Source organism: Carettochelys insculpta, chromosome 31 (genome assembly GCF_033958435.1).
Source record: "Carettochelys insculpta isolate YL-2023 chromosome 31, ASM3395843v1, whole genome shotgun sequence".
Classification (NCBI taxonomy): domain Eukaryota; kingdom Metazoa; phylum Chordata; order Testudines; family Carettochelyidae; genus Carettochelys; species Carettochelys insculpta.
Genome location: NC_134167.1, coordinates 13240162 through 13263497, shown reverse-complemented (window position 1 = coordinate 13263497; position 23336 = coordinate 13240162). Strand labels below are relative to the sequence as shown.

Genomic DNA, 23336 nt, shown 5'->3' with positions numbered 1-23336 from the left:
AGAACAAGAAGTCCTGTGGCACCTTGATAGACTAACATTTTGGATAGAGCTTTCGTGGGCAGTGGGTCTCTGCTGATGAAAGCTCATGCTCCAAAATGTTGGCCTATAAGGTGCCCCAGGACTTCTTGTAGTTCTCGGAAATAGTGTTGGTGCTTCCAGCAGATGGTGGGCAAGTCAGGTGATCCACAAGAGGTCTGGGGGAGGCAGTGGAGGGCCCCTGTGGGTGTGGGGAGTGATTGCACTGCACCCCTCCACTAGAGCTCAGTTAGGAATTGTACTTGTGCAGGAACTGGAAGCAAATCTCTGGCCTGTTATGGAGACCTGTGTGCTTTATGGTCACAAACATTGCCTGTACCAACCTGGAGGTCAACTGTGGTTTCCTTTGGCTACATCTGCATTGCAGAGTTATTTCAAAATAAGATATTTCAATCCAGCTCTTTCAAAAGAGCACAGCTCTACAAAATATATTTCAAAATAGCTCTCTGCTATTTCAAAATTACATGTCGGGACACAGTGCTATTGTGAAATAGTGCCAGTGGATGCCTTTATGGCTTCTTTTGAAATAGTGCTATTCTGTCTCCAGCAGCACCTATTTTGGAAGAGCTTGTTGCTCTTGATGACTGCTGTGAAAGGGCACATGTGCAAGCTACACAAAAGAACTTAGTCTTAGAAGGAAAAGCTCTCCCACTGAAGAATTTGGAATAGACTGATGTGGGTATTGCAGTCGACTGTGCAAATCCAATATTGGAAGGATAAGCTGCAGGCGCGAACACTGCCTGTGGGTCCTCACTTTGGGTGCTAAACCACTCTGTCTTGAGATGAAAAGGGGCTGTAGTATTTCAAAATAGGCGTCATTCCTCTTACAATGAGGCTTATCTAATTTGAATTTATTTCAAAATAGCCCATGTACAGATTAAATGCTCTCAAAGCTATCTTGAAATAGCTCTGTAGTGGAACGTAGCCTGTCAGCTCAGCATTCTGCTCAAGGTGCCTTGAAACGTTCAGAGCCCTTGGGGGACTGGCCATGCTTACCTAAGGGATGTTCTGTTGCAGTTATGGCAGTGGTATCATGAGTACAAGAAGACAGGCCTTACCTTAGGTGCAGTGTTTGAGAATGGAACTTACTCTGCGTGTGTGGGGGGCGGTGGGGGGGAGAATAAATCTTTCCCTTGAAAATTTCTTTAGCAAATGCACACACCAGCAATGCAATCCCCTAAAAGCCAGTTCAGCTATTTCTCCTGCAGGCTGGAAAAGATTTCTATTTTAAAATTCTTGGGAGGGATTGAGATGTTTGGGTGATGGGAGCCACGTGTAATCACTTAACTCGGTACAGCCGTCCTTCCTTCAGGCTGCTTTGATCTCTGTGCTATTTCTTGACTTCCCTCTTCCATCCTGGCTGTCTCCCCTAAGACAGTTCCTCACTAGAAAGACCACATTTTGCTAAACGCTTATGCAAGCTGCCATTCCTTGTTTGTGTTGGGATTTTCCTGGGGCTGGGTGAGCATGTCGTGCTGTGATTCACTCTTGCGTGCATGTTACTGATGAAGCGGGTCTTTGCCCACAAAAACTGATGCTCCAAAATATCTGTTAGCCTGTAAGGTGCCATGGGACTTCTTGTGGTTTCTGAAGATACAGACTAACTCGGCTACCTCTCTGATACTATTGCATGGCAGCTTTTGCTGCGGAGGGGACTATTAGTTCCAGGTGGTTTTGTGGTCATTAGTCCTGCCTACTCTTGAATGAGCAGAACAAAGGGTTTGGGGTTAAGGGTTGTTTGCTTTCAGTGTACCAGCTACAGCACTTCCCTGGGATTAGCAACGGTTACAGCCTGAGGCAGCATTTCCAAACCTGAAAGGATTTCAAGGGGCACCCGGCAGAAAATAAATGACTAAAAGTCAGGCGATAAGCACTGCGAGAAGTGGTGCGCTGATGAGGCCAAAGCCGTGGGAGGGGTACATGAATGTTTTAAGTTTGGGAGACGCCGCCCTAGCAGAATCTATTGCCTTATTTCCTTGATAAAGCAGCAGTGACCGATTTTGCTTACCTCTGATAGCATTGCTTCTGTCTTGGAACACCAAGTTCCATCTTAGCAAAGCAACTTGATGCCTCCAGTTAAGGGGTGAGTGTTCCAGGTATTGCAATCCCATGCTGTATCTTTGGGGACAGCTCTGTTACACTGACGAGGGGCACATGCCTGACTGTTATGCTGGCTGGAGAAAGGTTAAACAAGTGACTTACAGAGATGTAAAGAGCAGCGGGTGGTCAACCCTGAAATTATAAACAACTCCAGAGATGTTCCTGCTCGCCAGGGTTCGCATATGCAGGTTCAGATTGGGTTTTCTGGAACCAAAGAACAGGCTTTGGGCATAAAAGGTTGAACTGCAACCAGCACTGGGGTTTTCCTGCTGAGTCTACGAACTGACAAGCCCGAAGCGGAACCCAAGCCTTGCTAACGAGCATAGGAAAGACTGACCATTACCACAGCCCTATATTAGAGCTGGAGCGACCTCTGGTAAGCTTTTAGTAAAGATGCAGGAGCTATTGTTCCTTTTTTATATGAGTATTCTTACAAGTCATTGTGTACATACCTTCCACTGCGTTCAAGTTCCGGCAGTATCTCTCCTTGCGTTTACAGATGGGCACATGAAAGGAGCCTGGCTGCTGCCTGCCTTAAGTCCTCACTGTTTGCAGTGACCGTTGGACTAGCTACAGGGCATTCTAGTAGCCCAGACGTCCATACTGGTAGTGCACGTTGTTGCGGTTCAGGAGTTTCCCCAGGAGACGGGATATAGTCCCAATCGCAGACTGGTGCAATGGTGGTTTGATTTGGATAGCGGAAGGACATGCAAAGGACAAATGCCACAGTTGCATCTCTCTACCACACCAGCACTAAAACCTGCTCATGAATTCCCTCAGCAAAGTCTGAATGGTCCAGCCGGGAGGATGTTATCCAGCTTTTTCACCACTGGAGACAGTCACTAAAAGATCTATCCGCAATCGCTCCGAACAAGTGTAAGTTTGCTCCAGGCTGGGTTCTGTCACACAGGTTTTATTCTTTCGTGGGTTGGTCATGGCACATTTCCTCCAGTTCCTTTTCATTCCAAGGCTAGATAGGGAGCTGGAATGACGCAGAGCATCAGTAGCCCTTATTGCACTAGCATCACCAAGCTAGGATTGGTTCACAGATCTGCATCAGCTCTGCCTAGTCATCTGAAGGGACTTGAATAATATCGTCAATGCCACCTCAGGAGAATCCTGAATAGCTCTTGGGAGGATGGGCACGTGAACCCTGGCGTCCTGGAAGAGTCAAACATGACCAGCATGGAAGCCATTATCATTCATCAACAACTTCGTTGGGCTGGTGATGTGGTTCAGATGTCTGACCAGCGCCTCCCAAAACATTGTTTTCCAAGTTGGAGGAAGGATGGAGGAGCATTGGGGGCCAGCGGAAGCAATATAAGGATGTGCTGAAGGCACGCATGGAAGAAGTGCAACACCCCAATCAACACTGGGGCGAAACTTAGCTAGGAATGTCCCAAGTGGAGAGCAGTTATCTGAGAGAGGATGATGCCATTTTGAGAGGTCCCACCCCACTGCAGATGAGAAGAGACGGAGAAGAAGAAAAGAGCATCGAAAACTGCCCTGCATCCTTCCAACAGCTACCAACGCCTGCCCTTTCTGTGATACAACCTGCAGCTCTAGAGTCGGGCCGGTCAGCCACCAATGCACTCACAAACAGGAGGGTGGCATGACAACATCCCATGTATCTGCCAGGAGAAGAGAGAGACAGGTTTCTGAGCTCTACCCCATATCGCTTCACACCAAGGCCTGGATGACGTGCAGCTGACCACTGCTTGTGCTGCTGAAATGTGCGGACGGGTTGCTCAGCAGCAGGACTGTGCACTCCAGCCCTGTACGCCACAAAAGGGAAAGATTTTTCATGTGTGCGGAAGCTCAGCATTTTATCACAGGGCCCTTTTTGACATGGGCTGAAATCTGTCTTACACCGGAAATCCTCAGGCCTTTCATTTACTAGGTTCATCTGGGTTCTATTTCTAAAATACTCCCCCTCCCCAGTGGATTTTCCATCCTTTCTAATATACGATTAATAACTGATCCTTTGTTCATTTCCAAGAAGAGCTTCAGAACTTCAGGCTCTCCTGGCTGACCTTCCTTTCATGGACAAGTTTTTCCCGAGGGTTCACCTTGTATCTGTGCCAAGGGACTGTCCATGTGCCACAAGGATTGATCTTCTGGTGTTTCTCCTAAAACCACATTCATTTACAATTGGGGAAACATGTCCTGCTTTGGAAGTGACAGATCCCTCATCCTTCAGGGCTTCTCCCAGGATTTTGTAGCCTGTACTGAGAGAATAATGGCCAGCCTCAGCAAATTGCACATTGAATTTGTGACTGCATTCAGCTGAGCTGCAATCTTGCAGAAGTCTGTCCTGCACTGGCATCCCTCAGCACTGTTCCTGTGGTGGACATCCGCAAGGCAGTGACGTGGTTGTTCCTGCTACCTTTTCCACTCGTGCCATTGTTCATATCTTCCTTTCTCAGAAGCTGGGAATTGTGACAGGAGCGGGATCTCTTGGCAATTCCCTGTTCTGTTGGTTCTCTCTGGGGCACCTGGCATTGGCTGCCGTCAGAAGACAGGACACTGGGATAGATGGACCTTTGGTCTGGCGATTCGTATCGCCTCAGCTTTGGCAAAGGGATGTGATAATCTTTGTACATATGCCTGTGAGGGACACAGGGACAATGCCATGTGTGGCAGAGGGCTGTGCAGCCTTTAAACGCCTCTGGAGAGGGCGGTTGGGACAAGAGGCCTTGCCGAGAGCCGGATGATTGCTGCTGACCTGAGAGCTGACCAGGCGCCCCTCCAGTGGTGCACGGATGAGGAATTCCAGTGCAGTTACCCTGAAACTGACAAAATGCTATGTTCCCTGTAAGCTGAGCGGCTGCTCAGGGGAGAGTCAAATGCTGCTTGGCTGATTAGCAGATTTAGGAGTTTTGTTTCTACCAGTGGTGCACATTCCCTGGTGTGTATAGAAATATTTATTCCACACATGGCTGAAAGATTAGCAGGAACTCTGGACCACAAATGACCAGTATACGCAGCAAAACATCCACAAGTACAGTGCTGTAATTCCCGGAAGGCCTGCTCTGTTGCCAGACTTCTTCCAAGCATCACCCGGCTTTTCTGTCTGGCATCCTTAGTGACACTCCTTAGCATTCTTTCTGCCATCTTCTTGGGGTGCTGAGTGCAGCTGGATCCACAGCCCATCTATTCCACTGGTTGTATGCTCTATTCAGGTGTCTCAGAGACCTTTGGACAATGAGTGCAATAGCTCTGGGGCCCATCGGCAGGGCAACTGCCCTTGTCCATTGTAACTGGGGACTGCAAATGCAGTGAATTTATCAGGCCTCAGTTTCTACAGTAAGGGCCTGGCTGGCTCAAAGTGTGGCCACCTTGCTGTTGCTGATCACTCTGGAACTCATTAATCTAATTTATTCTGATTGTGTTCACATGCCTCTGCTTGTAGGCTTGAAGGGACTTGCCTGCGTTCCTCTCTGCTCCTGGTGGCTGAAGATCGTGGGGTTGTCTCGCTGCACCCTGCTGTTTGTCTATGGCCGTGCAGCCCAGTCTGCTGCTTGGTGTCCAGGAGCCATGTAGGCAGGGCCACTGCACACCTCCCCCTGTACCCTCCTGCCAGTGCATTCTGCCCTGCTCTGCCAGCGGGGGGGGGGTGGGGGCCAGCTAGGGGGTGTGCCCATGAACAGAGACCCAAGGATGGATCCTTGCCTCTCACCAAAGGTGAAAACAACTGCTGCAGCTTCATCTCAGACCTGAAAGGAACAACAAGGGTGACAGAAATGATCAGGGGTATGGACCGTCTGCCATATGAGGAAAGATTAATAAGACTGGGGCAGTTGAGCTTGGAGAAAAGGCAATTAAGGGGGGGATATGATAGTCTATAAAATCATGACCTGAGTGGAGAAAACAAATGAGGAAATGTTATGTACTCCTTCTCACAACACAAGAACCAGGGCTCACCAAATGAAATTAATAGGCAGCAGCTTTAAAACAAATGAGGAAATATTTTTTTTCCACACACTACGCAGTTAACCTGTGGAACTCCCTGCCGCAGGATGTTGTGAAGGCCAAGACTACAGTAGAGTTTAAAAAAGAACTAGAGAAATTCACAGAGGATAGGCTATTAGCCAGGATGGACACAGGGTGTCCCTAGGCTCTATTTGCCAGAAGCTGGAAATGGGCGACAGGGAATTGATCACTTGATTCCCTGTTTTGTTCATTCCCTCTGGGCCACCTGGCTTTGGCTGTCTTAGAAGACAGGATACTGGGCTTGATGGACTTATGGTCTGACCCAGTATGGTTGCTCTTATGATCCTCAGCTCAGCCATTCTCCCTTGCAGACAAGAGCTGTAGCATCTTTGGGTCAGCCTCTGTGCCTCGGGTCAATCCCCAGCCCACTGTAGTACAGACCTGTGCGTAACCATGATCCATGGGTCTCCCAGGCCACACTGCACCCTGGAGGTTCCTGCCGCTGGATCTGATGGCTTCTAGCCACCTCCATGCCACCAGGCTGTGCTGCTCCATTTTGGCAACCGGAGAGGCCGTGTGTTGGGATGGGAGAGGTGTGCTGGGAGCTGAGCATGTGCCACAGGCTGTGCAGCTGTGAGGGTGAGTCACCAAGGGCTGGGGTGGAGGAGTCTCCTCGCCCTTCCCTTGCAGTTGCTTTTTGGCCCTTTGTCAAAAGCCTTCACAGCTCAGCGAGCCCAGATTCCCGCTGTGCGGCAGGGCCAGGGAATGTGAAGGCGGCGGGCTGTGGGGAGGCTCTGAAACCAGCCAGCTCAACTATGTGATCCTTCCTCAGCTGTGCTTTCACACAGCTGTTTTACCACTTGCTGTGCTGTGGGAGTATCTGATAGTCAGATTGCTTGCCCCTTCCTCTCCCCGCAGGAAAGCCCAGAGCCCATCTCCATTCTCTGGAGTGGAAGGCACATGCAGCCACCCTCAGGTGGACTCGAACCTGGGATGTCTGGTGCTTAGTGCAGGAGCTGCTACGGTTTGAGCTAAAGCTGTGGAGGAGACTTATTCTTTCTCCCTGTAAGAGATTTAGGTGCAGCTACGTCGCACAGTGAAACACATGCAGGGTGTGTTACACACACACACGAATCTTCCCTCCTTGACTTTTGTTGTTGTAAGATTTGTCCTGCATCTGCACTGAGCAGCAGTAGCGCCAGACGGTGCCCAGCAACGCAGGTGCTGGTGTGTGTTTAATAGAGGCAGCTGCAAGGTTGTGCTTTGCCCCTTTGTTTGGCAGCAAGGCCCTGCTTCACTTACACAGACCCACAAAGATGGGGCGTTGTCTTCTGTAGATGCAGCGCTGCCACGGACCAGAGGGGTGTGTCATGTGCTCCAATTGCAGAATCATCTGCTCCGCTGACCTGGTGAAATTTCAACAAAGACTTTCTTTCTCCTGCGTGCATACTAGTCATTGGAGCTAAATACAGGGGACAAGCCCGAAAAGCCTGTTGCCACTAAAAAGAGGGAGCTTTCATGCTCTAACTTGGGGTTATGCAAAGTGAGGTGGGGAAGGCATGAAATTTTGCAACAGGCACAGCACGATTGGCTGCTGGATCTCAGGCTCCTCATCTCATTAAAAATGTTGAACTATGCTCCGTCTTAACCGGCATCGATCACCAGCATTTTAACCATCGGTGCATTTTAGTTATGTTTTCCATAAGGACAGGATAGTGAAAGTAAATACAGACCAAGTTTACAGTGTACAGTACTACTGTTGGTAAATAAAGCACTCTGCATCCATTTTGATTTATTTCTCAGTGTCTAATCTTGTTTTTCTTTAGTATTATGCATGGCTAGGAATACCTGTCAATTATCCAGAATTTTTGAATATCCAGCAACTACCCAGTCCTGGGGCTGTTGAGTTTCCGGTCGGTGTATTCACATTTCTATGCCAATTAATGAAGTTTTTACATTCTACAAACTTATTTTCCTAAAGGTGCTCGAGAGGTGTTTTTTTTTCCATATGAGTATAACTGAAATTTTTGTTGGGTTGGATGACATTAGACAGGTGGAGGTGGCAGGGGGAAGAGGTGTTGCTAACTGCAGGGATGAAAAGTAGCACCTAAGGTAAAAAACTTGCTCCTGCCCTAGGCTGTGAAGCTGGCAAGGGTGGGCCTTTACCCAGCTGTTTCTGAGCAGTTGTCCGATGTGAAATCCATACAGCTGCTGTTGGAGTGATCTGGAGTGTTGCACCAACGGCATTCGCACAATGCCATGGATGTCCCACCCAGCTACTCCGTCATACAGGAGGAGGAGCTGGCAGGCCAAATTTCTGAGAGTGGCATTCGTTGGCACCTGCCGTGTGGGGTCATAAGGCTGCTCAGAGTTGGCCCGGCCTCCCCTCCAACTGGATACAAGTGGGCAGGCGAGCAAGGAATGGAACAGCGTCCTGCCTGGAGAGGCCAAAACTGGGATTCCCTCTCCTCCTTCCAGGAGAATTGCCATGGAGCATCTGACTTGCCAATCAGCATCTTTGAATAGCTGGACCCAAGGTCACGCAGGCAGCTGGTGGCACAGCAGGAATCTGAGCCGGGTCCCTGAAGAGCCGGATCTGCCCTAGCTTCGTTCTCAGCTGGACCCAGGGAGCTCGGCTAGATGGCGTTAACGTTGCTTCAGTTTCGCACTTGGGGGCTGGAGGCCGTTGGTTGCAGTAACGATTCCAAGAATCATAAATCCTGGATTTGTCTGTTGGGCCTGGTTTTGCCTAAGCCTGTTCCCGTCCCCAGCATGTGGACCTGCCTCTCCAGCTGCAAGATGAGCGTGTGAGATGGCGCAACTGCCATTTGCCGAGCACTCTGAACAGGTGTGCCAGGGACCCGCTTGGCATCCACCCCAGACTTGGGTCTGCTCAGAAACCCTGCGTGCGTTTCTCTGAGTAACCAGGGGAGGAGGAGCCCAGGGCAGGGATGCTGGAGAGCCAGATAGTCTGTATTTGAAGAGCAGCAGGGCAGGCTTTCATGCACCGCGACAAGCTGCTGGCTGGCTGAATATAGACCTGACCTAACAAGCCGGCATCCGCGTGATGGAAGGAGACTGAGATCCCTCCCCCCTCCTTCAGGCCGCGCCGGAAGCCAAGAGAGGGGTGTCGTGGAAAGTCACCGCTTGGCGTGACGACATCCCTTTGCTCATCTGCAGAAGCACAAGCAGCTCAGCCCAATTCGTTCCTGTATCCACAGCAGAGGCAGGGCCCTGACCTCTCCAGCCAGCTGTCAGAATCTTGCCTGCCCCTCAGCGTGGCCGGGATCCGTCGTCCTGCTAATTCCTTCCAGCCAGGGGTGCAATAAATTTTGTTTTGCACACACAGACAGGTGTGGGTGCACACCACCAATAGAAACACACACTGCCAGCTGTGGGTGTGGTGGGTGCTTTGCTTATCAGCTGGGCAGCACCTGGATGTCAGGAAACCCCAGCTGGGCTACGGTCACATACCAGGCACACGTTTCCATGGCAATCTGGGTGAAGGACCCCGGTTAGTGCTTGGGATTTCCTTCTGCAAGAGCTGCCTGCTCCTTTTTTCTGGCCTTCTCTGGCAAATGTTCCCAGCTGACTCTGAGGTGCAAGGACCAGACATTCCTCTCTGCGCCCTTTACCTGGCTGGAGCCAGAGGCAGGAGAGTGGAAAATTCCACCTTTCCAGCCGTGTTCCCAGAGCACTGCAAAAAGCTGCCGGAGCTCTCCCCGGAACAGATTGTCACCGTAGCCGAAAGCTGCAATTACACGACTGAGAGGCTCCCTAAAGAAGAGACAAGTGGATTTCATCAAAGGCCCGACGCCAGCGGCTATGATTTTAGCCCTGCCGCGCTCCCACTTCAGCCCTCTTGTGGTGTGTGAAAGGGAAGAACTCGGGCTACTGCAATGCGTAGACGACGCAGCAAGGTGGGGGGTAGGGGCCAGCTAGCGTCTGACTGCCGTGCACGGGGATCCAGGCCTGGTTTGCACAGTTAGCATCAAAGCAGAGTGGAAATTGCAGGGGGAACATGGCTGCCTTTTGGTGCTTTTTCGCTTTGCAAGCAGTTCAATTTTCTGTCTTCTCCGGCATGTGCCCAGCACCCGGCCAGCTGGGCCTGGGGCCGATGCGCAGCCAGGCCACTTGGCAAACGACACACGCGGCAGGAGCAAAGCTTCTTTTTGGAGGGTCTGTGAGCCTGTGAGAGTGCCCAGGTTTCGGCAGGTTTGGCGGCTTGGCTCCGTTTGCAGCGTTCAGACGGTGGCGATTAGAATCATACAGCACTAGAACTGGAAGGGACCTCGAGAGGTCACTGAGTCCAGCCCCCTGCCCTCCTGGTAGGACCAAGTACTGTCTAGACCCTCACCGATAGGTGTCTGTCTAACCTGCTCTTAAATATCTCCAGTGATGGAGATTCCACAACCTCCCATTCATTCCAGTGTTTACCTGTCAGGGCCGTTAAGAGGTTTTTCCTAATAATGTCTCGTCTAAATCTCCCTTGCTGCAGTTCTAAACCCATTGCTGCGTGTTGCATCCTCAGAGGCACAGGGCTCAGGAACGAAAGGGCTCAGCCCAGAGAGAGCGGGGTCTCTGTTGGCAAGCAGCCAGGTGAGCCCAGGGGCAGAGAGAGGGTTCATTTGAACCGAAGCAGCTACCTGCTGCGAGGGCTTCCTTTTGTGTGGCCCGAGCAGAAAGAGATGTTTAACCCTGAGCATGCTGAATGAATCCAGTAAATATCCAGGCTGCGACACGCCCTGGCCACAGCTACATGCACGTAGAAAGGAAACGTTCAGTCAGATGCAATGGGGTTATTTTTTAGTTGGGGTTTGGGGCGGGACGTCTCAGGCTGGCTGATCCATTCCCTTGGTACACTAACTTCGAAACCGAACCCCAGGCCCCATGTGCGCTGATCACGGGAGAAACGGGGCGGGCGGGGGCAGCGTCGACCTGGAACTCCTCGCAAGCCGTGAGGATTAAGGAAGGGTGAGGGGAAGAGCGTTGCTGTCGACCTTCTGCCATGAAGACAGGGACAAAAGTCGGTGGCTGAAATTCAACTTTTCGGTACACAACGGGCGTACCTAAAACTGCATCCGACCCGCTGGGTGAGCGTAGACGTAGCCCCTGGGAGCAATGCTTTGCTTTTATCTACTATTTCTTTTCTTATGTTGCTTAAGGAACTGGGCACGCACTGCCTGGTGCCCTTCGCGCCGGCCCTGCTGCGCTGCACGTACACCTGTTTTATCCCAGCCTGCTGCTCTATGCGCTGTCCGGGGCCTTGGGGCCTGGTGTGCTCTCCTGAGCCCCAGGGCTGTGGTATTGCAGTGCCTGTCAGACACAGCCTGGGGCTGCAGTGAGCTTGGGCTGAGTGCTCCTTCTACCTCACCACCTGCAGTACAAATATACCTGCTCTAGTCCTGTGCACTGCCCAGTGCTCCAGTGCTTGGTAGCCTGTCCTGTGTGCAGCACTGCAGGGGGTGTCTGACGTGCTGCCCCAGGCACTGCCTGGCACTGCAGGGGGTGTCTGACGTGCTGCCCCAGGTGCTGCAGGGGGTGTCTGACGTGCCGCCCCGGGCACTGCCTGGCACTGCAGGGGGTGTCTGACGTGCTGCCCCGGGCACTGCCTGGCGCTGCAGGGGGCGTCTGACGTGCTGCCCTATGCACGGTCTGGCGCTGCAGGGGGCGTCTGACGTGCTGCCCCGGGCGCTGCCTGGTGCTGCAGGGGGTGTCTGACGTGCCGCCCCGGGCACTGCCTGGCGCTGCAGGGGGTGTCTGACGTGCCGCCCCGGGCACTGCCTGGCGCTGCAGGGGGTGTCTGACGTGCCGCCCCGGGCACTGCCTGGCGCTGCAGGGGGCGTCTGACGTGCTGCCCTATGCACGGTCTGGCGCTGCAGGGGGCGTCTGACGTGCTGCCCCGGGCACTGCCTGGTGCTGCAGGGGGTGTCTGACGTGCCGCCCCGGGCACTGCCTGGCGCTGCAGGGGGCGTCTGACGTGCTGCCCCGGGCGCTGCCTGGCGCTGCAGGGGGTGTGTGAGGTGCTGCCCCAGGCGCTGCAGGGGGTGTCTGACGTGCTGCCCCGGGCGCTGCCTGGCGCTGCAGGGGGCGTGTGACGTGCTGCCCTAGGCGCTGCCTGGCGCTGCAGGGGGTGTGTGACGTGCCGCCCCGGGCGCTGCCTGGCGCTGCAGGGGGTGTGTGACGTGCCGCCCCGGGCGCTGCAGGGGGTGTGTGAGGTGCTGCCCCAGGCGCTGCAGGGGGTGTCTGACGTGCTGCCCCGGGCGCTGCCTGGCGCTGCAGGGGGTGTGTGACGTGCTGCCCTAGGCGCTGCCTGGCGCTGCAGTGCCCCGTGTCAGTGCGTGGGTGTCCGAGATGCTGGCCCATGCACAGTCCGCGGCTGCAGTGCCATCCTAGCAGGCAGAGCCTGCAGCGCAGCGTTCCCAAGCAGAGGTGCAGGCAGCGGCCGGGCTGCATGCAAAGGATGACATCACCACTGCCTGAGAGCAGCTCTCGCCCGGGCGTGGCGCAGCTGGCTGCTGTTGCCCGCGTCGGGGCCTCTGCCTGGGGAACTGTGGTGCCTCTGGCCCCGTGGGGGTTGTGGCTGCGCAGCCGGGGCCCGGATGCGTCTGTCGCTCCCGTGCCGCAGCGGGGTGCCTGTTCCCGTGCGCCTGCCTGGCCGGGGAGCTGGGTCCTCCCCGCACCCCCCGAGCTGGGTTTCCAACCTCTGCTCTCCCAGCTGCAGCGACCTGGCCAGGGCCCTGCTGGGCGGCGGCAGGGCAGGAGCCAGCCGGGTGGGGCAGCCGCGGCGGTGGAAAAGTACTGCTCCCTCCCAGGGCTGGCGTGCCGCGGTGCAGGCGGTGGGATTTTCCTTTCGCTGCAGCGCGCAGCGCCGGGTGGAGCAGCAGCGCCATCCAGGGGCCGAGGGCGGGGTACAAGGGGACAGCCGGCAGGGCCCGGCTCGTCTGACCTGCAGAGCACAGGGCCTGGCTGAGCTGGAGCAGAGGGGCCCAGCTGCCCAGCCTGCTCCCTGCCTCTGTCTCCTCCTGCCTCCCTGGCATCTGCGACTCACAGTCCAGCTGCGACTGAGCTGCAGTGTATGGTTCTGATCCATTCAACATGCATGTCCCCGGCCCCCGGGATCCCGGTGGTGCCGTTATCTCCCTCAAACCGGCGCTCGCCGCTGAGGTCCCTAAGGGCCATTAGCAGCGGCAGTCTGCGGCTCAGGGCAGGGTTCCCAGCACTTTTCCAGACATGGGCAGAATAAACTTTGTCCTGTGCGCCAAAGCCTCTGCCAATGTGCACCACCAATGGAAGCAGGCTGGAAGCTGTGGGCGCTCAGCTGGGCAGCACATGAATCTCTCCTGGGCGTACGCCCGAGCCCTCGGCGTGCAGGGAAGGCTGGCAGGGTGCATTCAGGGTGCACACGGAGGTCGTGGAAGAGACTCAAACTCCTGTGTGCCATAGCCCAGCTGGGGCACTCACTGCTGGGTCCCCCTTCCTCCTTCCAACGTTCCACCCGAAGGACTGATTCGTCTTTGTACTGCGGCAGTGACTCGGGCTGGGGCGTTTCTCACCTGAGCAGGAGGAACTGGTTTCAAACAGAGCCGGGCAAAATCCTGAGCTGGGCCCCTGAAACCTGGGAATTAGAGTACAAAGTTTTTCTTGTTTTAAATCCGACACCTTGTGAGCTCCTTTTCTTTGGCTGCTGGGGTCGGAGGCTGCAGTCGCGTTCTCAGGCAGCCCCCCTGAGGAAGTGTTATGTGCGCTCACAGGACTCCAGGAGCTTGGCCCTTTAGAAGAGTCACCGAATACTCCAAGGGTTCTACCCTACGCGTCTGGCCAGCAGGGTTGCTGGATATCCCACCATCCACAGGACAGTCCCGAATTGCTGTGAAAAGTCTCTTGTCCTGCATTTACATAAAAATGTCCCCCAGCGCCGTGTCTGTGTGACTGGAGGACTTGTTGTGGAAACTCCCAGGCCCAGCTTTGTGCCTCAGCTGGCTCCCAGCCGTGGGAACCCCAGCCAGGGGGCAGCTGGGGGCACAAGGGGACCCTGGCAGCCCTGAGGCTGGGAGCTGACTGGGGGCAGAGCCCTGCCATCAGCCTCAGCTACAGGAACCCCAGTAGCCCTGCAGGTAGGAGCTGGCTGGGGTGTGAGTTGTCCTGGCTTAGCAGCAGATCCCAGGCACTTAGCTGCCAGCATTCCCCCAGCCGGGGATCCCAGGGCACCGCAGGGAGCGTGCCTAGCTTGTTGGGTGGTAAATGCGTGAGAAGAGCCACCAGATGTGTAACTAAAGGGTTAATGCCTGCCTGCCTGCCTGGGAGAGGCCAGGGGCTTCACCCTCTCAGCCTAACCCAGATCCACTTGTTGGATGACTTGTGTCTGTTGAGAGTGTTTTAACCAGGGTGGTAATTAACCCATCAGCCTCACCAGGAGTCCTGGTGGCTTCATCCGTGGTCAGGGTGGTTCAGTGGTCCTCATGGGTTCATCAGTGTCCATCAGTGGCAATTAGCAGGGGCTGGGTTTCAGAACAGGAACCAAGCCAAGTGTGTGGGCAACACAGGCAAGCAGAGCAGAACAAACCAAACAGGCTGGAAACCAGGAGAGGCCCGGGTGACACAGGCAACCAGAGGAGGGGATCAGGGGTCCCTTGAGCCTCTGAGCCAGGATCAGCAACTTTAGTGAACTGGGAGAGGCCGTGCAGCTAACACAGGACATCCAAGCTCCTGTGTGCAGAGGCGGAGGGCAGGGCAGGGCCTTTGTCTCCCTTTGTTCTGCTTATCTCGGGCGTGCCTGCTGCTGGCGGCTGGAATTTTTCCATTCCCATCCCCTGCTCCCGCAGGCACGCCAGAAGCTGGCCAGAGGGCTCGGCCCCCTGGGCTGAAATTTCCCAGGTTCCACCTGTGCCTCTCTGGTCCGTTCCAGTGACCAACATCTCTGGGCCCTGGCCAGGGCCGTAGCGGGGTTGGATTTAACACACACTCTGGAGTGAGAACCCCCCCGAGTATTATTTGCACGGTGGGAGCACCTGGGACTCTTGTGGGGCAGAGACAGCCGCTGCCATGGTCCCTGTAAGCTGAGCGTGTGGGCCGAGCATGAGGGCAGGGTAGGGAGCGGCACAGGAACAGACGTGAGCGCGTCTGCGTTAGCTACACCAGGACCGTTTCTTTGGTGACGCAGAAACCTCCTGGCTCTCGGGCACAAGGCTGCACAGGGCTAGCAACGAATTCAGCCTGGAGCTACCACCATGGAACACAAGACGCGGCTCTTTCATCATCCTCCAGGACCCTGGCACTGGCCCCGGTCTGAGGCCACGGTCTGTGTGGGAGCACCCTGCGGTGCTGCCCTGTCCGTCAGTCCTCGTGCAATGGTGTTTGCACGGGGGTGGGGATTTTAGTACCCGGTACACCAGTGCAACTCTAGAGGTGCCGGGACGAGGGAGAAGGGAAGTCTCTGCTGTGCGGCCTGGGCTGAGGGCCAGCTGGGTTTTAGCTCCTGCGGTAGAGCACAAGGCAGGGTGCAGGTTCAGTCCCTCCTGCTGCTGGCCTGGGGCTGTCGGCCTTACACCAGTACAACCCCTCAGGTGGACACCATGGCGCTGGGGGGGCCAGCCAGCCGCCCCCCTGGCACAGACAAACTCTTAAACGCCTCTCTGGAGGAGCTGGCCGAGGGGGGTGCATGGGGGCAGGCGGGACTGAGTGTCCCTTGCTGCAGCTGGGCTGGGATCCTGGGCCGCCTGCTGGCGATAAACCACCCCACATCTTCCTCAGGCCCCCCCCATAGCCCAGAGCTCCCCCTCAGGCTGTGACCCGCACGACACTGCAGGTGCTGGGCCAGCCTTGGCGAGTGGCCTGGGGGCCCAGGTGCAGGAGGGCACCTCCATGAGCAAGGCAGGCTGGTGTCCCCCCCCCGCCCCCGCACCCGGCCCACTGTCACCCCTCAGAGAGGCCCAGGGGCCAGTGACCCTCCCGGCCTCAGGACGCTGCTGTGGCCGAGTGGTTCTCTGCCCCAGCCCCCTCCGTTGGGCAGCTCCAACAGCCAAGGTCACGCGGCTGCCCAGCTCAGGCTATTTCTGTCCTGGGCAGAAGGGGGGTGGGGGCAGGGGCCCCGGCCCGGCTGTCAGTGGGGGGGCAGGGAGGGGGGCACCGTAACTGGCTGCCTGCCGCTGTCCGTCTCCCCGGGGGGGCGGTGATTGGGCGGGTGGGTGTAAAAGGGGCACGGGGCGGTGGGTTGGCCGTGGCAGCTGCCAGCAGGGCACAGCGTCGTGCTCTCCGGGCGCACCGGCCTCCCCACCCCCACGATGGCGACCCACCGGCTGGTGATCGTGCGCCACGGCGAGAGCACCTGGAACCAGGAGAACCGCTTCTGCGGCTGGTTCGACGCCGACCTGAGCGAGAAGGGGGCGGAGGAGGCGCGGCGCGGGGCCCAGGCCCTGCGGGAGGCAGGCTACGCCTTCGATATCTGCTACACCTCTGTGCTCAAGCGGGCCATCCGCACCCTCTGGGCCATCCTGGACGGCATCGACCAGATGTGGCTGCCCGTGGTGCGCAGCTGGCGCCTTAACGAGCGCCACTACGGGGGCCTGACCGGCCTCAACAAGGCCGAGACCGCCGCCCGGCACGGCGAGGAACAGGTCAAGATCTGGCGGCGTTCCTACGACATCCCCCCGCCGCCCATGGACGAGCAGCACCCCTACTACAAGCTCATCAGCAAGGTGTGGGGGGGGGCAGCCGGCGTGGGGTGAGAGTGGGGCAGCTAGGGTTAGGGGTGCGGGGTGCCCTGGGAGCTGCGGGGGGCAGCGAGTGCCAGCCTGGGAGAAGATGAGGGCACCCCCAGCCAGGTGCCCCAGGGAGGAGTGGAGGGTGCCCCCAGCCAGGTGCCCCAGGGGAGAGAGGGGGGTGTCCCCAGCCTGGTGCCCCAGGGAGGACTGGAGGGTGCCCCCAGCCTGGTGCCCCAGGGGAGAGATGGGGGTGCCCCCAACCAGGTGCCCCAGGGAGGACTGGAGGGTGCCCCCAGCCTGGTGCCCCAGGGGAGAGATGGGGGTGCCCGCAGCCAGGTGCCCCAGGGGAGGGCCGGTGGGGCAGTGCTCAGCCTGGCAAAGTTCTCTAGGGCTGCTGAATGCGTTTCCCCCCAGGAGCAAGCAGCCACCAGGGTCCCCAGCTCAGAGCTGGGGTGGTGCCCAACAGGGCAGGATGGCCAGGCTGATCCATTATCTCACCTGAGGCTGCTGGCAGGGGAGTCCCTATGCATGGTCCCACAGCTCTCTCTCTGTGTGTGTGAGAGAGAGAGAGAGATGGCCCCAGCCAGCCTGTCCCTGCAGGGTTGACAGTCTGCCAGGGGCCCTTGCTTGGCTCATGCCTGCTGGGGAGGGGGCCAGGAGCAGCCGGGCAGGATGGATACCCTGGCTGGGGCCAGCTGAGCAGCCTGGGGCAGGGGGACGCGGGGTGCCATGCAGCTGGGGTTGGAGGGCCGTGTGTGGCAGGGGAGGGCAGCTCAGGACGAACCAGGATGCCCCGGCAATCCACCCCCTTCCAGTTACCGGCTCCTGCTAGGTTCTGGGCCGGGCCCGGCCTGGCTCTGGTTCTAATGAGGGGCTGGGGTGGGCACCCACGTTAAAAAGTTCCTTGTTACCCACGTGTCCAGCCCGGTCGCCCCCACCAGCCTCCCCTGGGCTGCACATCCCAGGAGGGGCCAGGGGAGTGGGGCTGGTGTCCTGACAGCTACCGGGCTGTCTCCCCTGCCCCCAGGAGAGGCGATACGCAGGCCTGAAGCCCGGAGAGCTGCCCACCTGCGAGAGCCTCAAGGACACCATCGCCCGCGCCCTGCCCTTCTGGAACGAGGAGATCGCCCCCCAGATCAAAGCGGGCAAGAGGGTGCTGATCGCCGCCCATGGGAACAGCCTGCGTGGGATCGTCAAACACCTGGAGGGTAGGCGCCCGTCCCCGACCCAGTGCGGGGTGCCCCACGCGGGGCTCCTGGAGCTGGCACCAGCCCGCGGGGATCTGTGGGGCAGCTGTGAGCTTGGGACCCCCGTGCAGAGCTGCTGCTGATGCATGACCTTTAACTGGGCCAGGCACCAGGCCCCATGGCCTCCCAGCTATGTGTCCCCCCATGTAAGGTTCCCAGGCCTCATGCCTCCAGCCGTGGCATGCGCGAGGGGCATGAAACAGGGACCCGGCTGCTCCCGGGAGTTCCCTGCAGCGAGAGAGCCCCTGCGGGGGAGCAGGCTGCTGCCACCTGTGAGGCCTGGAGGTGGCGCTACCTGAGTCCCAGGCAGGGCTCAGATTTGGGCTACCTGGCTCCCACGGCCTCTCTGTGGCTCCTGAATCAGCCCCCAAGCTGGGGGGGCGGATGAGACCCAAGCCGCTTGCATCCCGAGCACTTCCCCAGCAGGGAGATGCCCTCAGCCTGGTTAGCACCCGCCAATTTTTTCCATCTAAGGGTGGAATAAATGTCATTACCTGCACGCAGGCGTGTGCGGAGATGCACCAGCAATAGAAACAGGCCACCGGCTGTGGGCCCTGGGCTAACCAGCTGGGCAGCTCCTGAATCAATCCTGGGCGGCCACCGAAGCCCTCAGCGCGCAGGGGAACGCTGGGTCTGGGACATGTAGCTAGCGCTGGCAGGCGAGGGCTGGATCTAGTATGGGCATCGCGTCCCCCACCCCTGCCTCAGTTCCTCTGGCTGTAACCGGTGGCAGATGGCTGGGGGCCGGGAGGTCTGAGCAGCTGGTAGGGTGCCGTCCTGGCATCGAGCGACTCCTGCCTCGCTGCAGATGCAGCGCAGGGTGGGCAGCGCAGGGTGGGTGCACGGTGTGCCCGAGCCATGCCGGGAGCGGGTGGGGGGGCTCGTGGCCGGCAACTCCATGACCCGGTGCCGTTGAAGGTTGTTGCTATTTTGAGGCGGGCGTCGCATTTCAAGGCTCCGGGAGGGGTCCGGTTTCCATGCTGGGCCAGCCCCAGCCCCGGCTGGGATTCTGTTTCCTTGGCGTCTGCAAGCCACAGCCCTAAAGGTCGCAGTGGGAGTCAGGGGCACTCCCCCTCCCAGCCAGTGCCCTGCCCTCTCCCCACTGCACCGGGGCGGGGTGGGGGGACCTGGCAGTGTCTCGGCCTCTCCCAGCAGGAGAGGGCAGGGATGTCCTGCCTGGGGGGCAGCAGGAGGTGAAGGCCTGTCTCACCCACCCCCGTTCTCCCCGCCGCAGGGATGACCGACGCAGCCATCATGGAGCTGAACCTGCCCACCGGCATCCCCATCGTGTACGAGCTGGACTTGAACCTGAAGCCCACCAAGCCCATGCAGTTCCTGGGCGACGAGGAGACCGTGCGCAAGGCCATGGAGGCGGTGGCGGCCCAGGGCAAGGTCAAGAAGTGATGGGGAGGGAGAGCAGCCAGTGCAATAAACCCGTGAAAGCCCATCTGAGTGAACGCAGTGTGTGTGGGGGGCACAGCTGGAGGGGGGGACATACAGGGCCTTGCCCCATGGCGGAGGGGAAGGTTTGGTGCTCAGGACTATTGGTGGCTGTGGAGGAGGATCCAGAGGGCTGGGGGAGGACAGCTTGGGGGTCGCTGGGCTGGCCCTCGCCCTGCAGAGGAGGGAGCTAGGGCTGGCCCGGAGGCCCACTGGTGCAGGGGTCTGTGGTACAGGAGGGGTTACAAAGCCCCAAGCTGCAGCAGGGGCTCAGTGCCCCTCCCTGGCAGGTCCTTCTGGGCTCCCAGCAGGGAGTGAGAGTGGCTCTGGGGCAAGCAGGGCCCCCTGGGGTGGGGGATGAACGGGGCCTGGAGCCACCTGTCCTGGAGGCAAGTCCCTGTCGCTGGAGAGGGGGCTGCGCCCCACTGCCTGGGCGTGGCCCAGCTGCGTCACTGGCAGGATTCAGACACCTTCCCCAGAGGCCACCAGCAGGGTTCAAACCCTGGGCCCAGCCTCAAAGCACAGGCCACCGCCTCTGGGCCGAAGGAGCAGCCCCCTCAGCCGGCACCAGTAATAGGCTGTTATCCGTGGACCAGGGGCTGCCTCCCACTTCAGATGCATCCCACCAGGGTGCACCAGCAGGCGCCCAAAGTGGGGGCCAGGTGAGGGTCCTGTCCCGGGCTAGAGAAGACAGGGGGTGTGTGGTGTCCTGTGGACATGGTGTGGTGCAGCACGCAGAGGGCACAGCCCCAGGAAGGCTTGCAGGGCTGCAGCCTGCGGTGGGAGTGCCACAGCCAGGGCCACAGCGCCAGGAGAGTCCCTCGTGGCCCACAGCAGCCATGCTCCCCAGGGGAACCCTGGCCTCCAGCTGCAGCCCCCTGTACTGCGGCCCTTGGGGGTTTGGGAAAGGACAGACCCCCCCCAGCTTTACCTCCTGGCTGGAGCGGCAGGTCCCAGCCCACGGGGCTGCTGGCTCACGAGAGGCTACAGGCCGGCCCTCGGCCCCCTGCAGCTGCTCACCAAAGGTGCTAAGACGTAGCCGTTCCCCATCCATATGTCCCACTTGCCCCACGCTAGCGCACGCCAGCCCTGCTGCAGCAGCCCCCTGCCCCCATTACCCGCACAAAATTCTCTTGTCATTCACACACTCAAGGGGCACGCACCCGCCCATCCCCATTCCTAGGACTCAGGCGTAACCCTACACCATGCGGGTTTGCAGGGTCTTTTACCAGCCAAAGGGCCGTACCCAGTCCTAGCGTACTTCATCGCTGTCTGCTCACAATGATCAAATGCCAAACAATGCCCACGCTACGCTCACCACTCCCAGGCAGGCACAGGCACTCATCCTGCTGGCCAGGCGGGATCAGCTCCCTCCAGGGGGCTCCATTCGCGCCCACTGTCATCAGCACAGGGCTGAGGCCCAGAGGCTCTGATCTTAGAGTCGTGGCATGGAGCTGGTCCCCCACAAACCTCCTTTTGGGCCTGCTTGTACAGCGAAAGGCAAGAATTGCTTGGCTGTACCTTAACCCATTACTACGCTTTTACTCACCAGTCTGAACACAATGCAGCACAACGCCCTACCCAGCCGCCTTCCCTGCGTTCCACCTCGCACAATGAATTACACAGCCACGGAAACAATGCCAACCCAGCCTGAGATCAGCCAGCCAGCTGGAGCGTGGGGACAATGGGATGAGGAGCCCACAGCCCCAGATAAAGAGTTTCTCCCCAGAGGACATGCTGTCAAAGTTCCTTTTCTTTACCCCTCCTCAGCTGTTTCTGTCGCTGGGGGGCTGCTAGGATGGGGCCTCAGCAGCCTGGGATCACTTGATTTGAATGCAATGTCAATGAAACGCAAGGATGGCGCTCTCTGGGTCGCAGCTAATAGCGGCTGCTCTTTCAGGACAGGCCTACGCCGCAGGGGAAGGTCGGATTAAGGGACACAAGTCCGGCTGTATTAGCCACGGCAGGGCCCATCCTCCGGGTAAGGAAGAGGTACTCAAAGTCTGGCTGCACATGAAGGCCTGGGGCTTCCAGGCTTCCAACATGACAACAGAAAAAGGCCTGCACACACCCAGGCACACACACCCTCCCCTTGCATGCAGGAAAGCCCCTGCTGTATGCCAGTGAGCTGGCTAGGGTGTGACACCACTGCCCTCTGGAGGCCAGATGTGGAACTGCTACGCTGTGCGTCCCAGGCCCCATACTGCTCACAGCCCCTCCTGAAGCTCAGGTGCAAGGACAGGACCTGGGCTTGTGGATTTGAGGTCTATCCCCACTGCTCCCCCAGCCTGGATCACTGCAGGGAGCAGCAGAGAGGAGCTGCTGCTTGTTTGCCATATAGCCACCCTGGTTTCCTCCCAGCCGGTAGGCAAACTCCCCAGCTCTGGGCTTGCAGCCACCCGCTGGCAGCTTGTGTGTCTCCTGCTGGTAATGGTAACACCCCTCACACAGCATTGTTTCACTGGCTGGGGACAAAGTCTACTTCCAGGATGTCTACATCCAAAGGAGCCAAAGCCTGGCCACGGGCTGCCACCCCCTCCCTGAGGATTGGCACAGGGGGTGAATCTTGGGGGCCCTATTCCAGCAGTTGCCCCACAGAGACCCAGGTTCCCGCTGGCTCTGGTGGCTGCTGTCAGCCAGGGGCTCGCCTGCACCAACGTCTGGGTGGGAGTCCAGCTGCAGCGTGCACTCCCAGGAGATTGCCTGCCCAGTCCCCGAGAGCTGGCGGGTGACAGAGAGCTCGCAGGGAGTGGTACAGAGATGTCCTTCCACGGGAGGAGCGCGTGGCTAGGAGGGACGTTGGCCTTTGCGTCCCCCAACCTCACGACCGGACTCCGCCGCTACCAGGGCAACCCAGCCGGGAAGGAAGGTGTTGGAAGAAGGAGTCAGTTAGGCCTCAGGGATAAGTAAAGGAGAGGCCGGGTAAAGGGAAGGGGTATTTCTGCAAAGGCAGGCGAGGAGGCCTGAGCAGCACCAGGAGACCAGCCGGGGGTCGGGCGGCTGGCGTGGGCAGAGGGCCGAGGTGGTGCAGCTGGAGAGAGAGGAACCACTGCATGGGTGGAACTGAAATTGGCCCTGGATGGTGCCTCTATTTCAGGCCCCCCAACAACGCCCCACCTCCAACCCCTGGTCCAGCCCCCTACAACGCCCCTCCCCCTCACACTGCCCCCCAACCCTCTAGTCCAGCCCCCCAAAACGCCCCTCCCCCACCCCTCTAGGCCAGCCCCCCACAACGCCCCTCCCCCAACCCTCTAGTCCAGCCCCCCACAACGCCCCTCCCCCAACCCCTTGTCCAGCCCCCCACAACGCCCCTCCCCCACCCCTCTAGTCCAGCCCCCTACAACGCCCCTCCCCCGCAATCTCTGGTCCAGCCCCCCCCCCCCACCGCTCCTGCCCCAATCCCGGTGGAACTCCGCCCCCTTTCCGCGTCACGTGGTCACGCCCAAGCTGGCGTCCGCCCCGCCCCGCCGCAACGCTCTCGCTCGCCGTCCAATCCCGACGGCCCCTGCCTGGCGGCCTCGGTTTCCGGCCGGAGCGCTTAGCGGCGCGGGACGAGCGGAAGTACCGGGGGGCCCCTGCGGGCGCGGGGCCGGAAGTGCCTGGCAGGAGGCCGCTGGGTTGCCCTGGCAGCGGCGGAGCCCGGCCGCGAGGCGCGCACCCCCCCCCCCCGGCCCCGCCATGGAGCGGGCGGCTGCCGTGACCGACATGTACGACCAGGCGCTGCTGGGCATCCTGCAGCACGTGGGCACCGTGCAGGGCTTCCTCCGCGTCCTCTTCGGCTTCCTCTACCGCAAGACCGACTTCTACCGCCTGCTGCTGCGGCCCGACGACCGCCTGGGCTTCCCGCCCGGCGCGGCGCAGGCCATGGCCCTCAAGG

At 58.5% G+C, this 23336-nt stretch overlaps 2 protein-coding genes across 7 annotated transcripts in view; both read left to right on the top strand.

The window, feature by feature from the left end:
• Nucleotides 1-16284: 16284 nt before the first annotated feature.
• On the top strand, nucleotides 16285-19464 carry PGAM2 (phosphoglycerate mutase 2). Its single transcript, XM_074981687.1, has 3 exons — nucleotides 16285-16766; nucleotides 17800-17980; nucleotides 19254-19464. The coding sequence occupies exons 1-3, from the start codon at nucleotides 16353-16355 to the stop codon at nucleotides 19421-19423; spliced, it is 765 nt and encodes a 254-aa protein (XP_074837788.1). The 5' UTR covers nucleotides 16285-16352; the 3' UTR covers nucleotides 19424-19464.
• Nucleotides 19465-22943: 3479 nt separating this feature from the next.
• Nucleotides 22944-23336, top strand: part of NUDCD3 (NudC domain containing 3) — a 55187-nt gene continuing 54794 nt past the window's right edge. For 4 of the 6 annotated variants that reach the window (XM_074981649.1, XM_074981647.1, XM_074981648.1 and 1 more), the window contains exon 1: nucleotides 22944-23335. In XM_074981649.1, the coding sequence (XP_074837750.1) occupies nucleotides 23138-23335 (198 nt within the window). In that variant the 5' untranslated portion in view covers nucleotides 22944-23137. The remainder of the gene's footprint in view (nucleotide 23336) is intronic. The other 2 variants (XM_074981651.1, XM_074981650.1) reach the window with 2 other exon arrangements.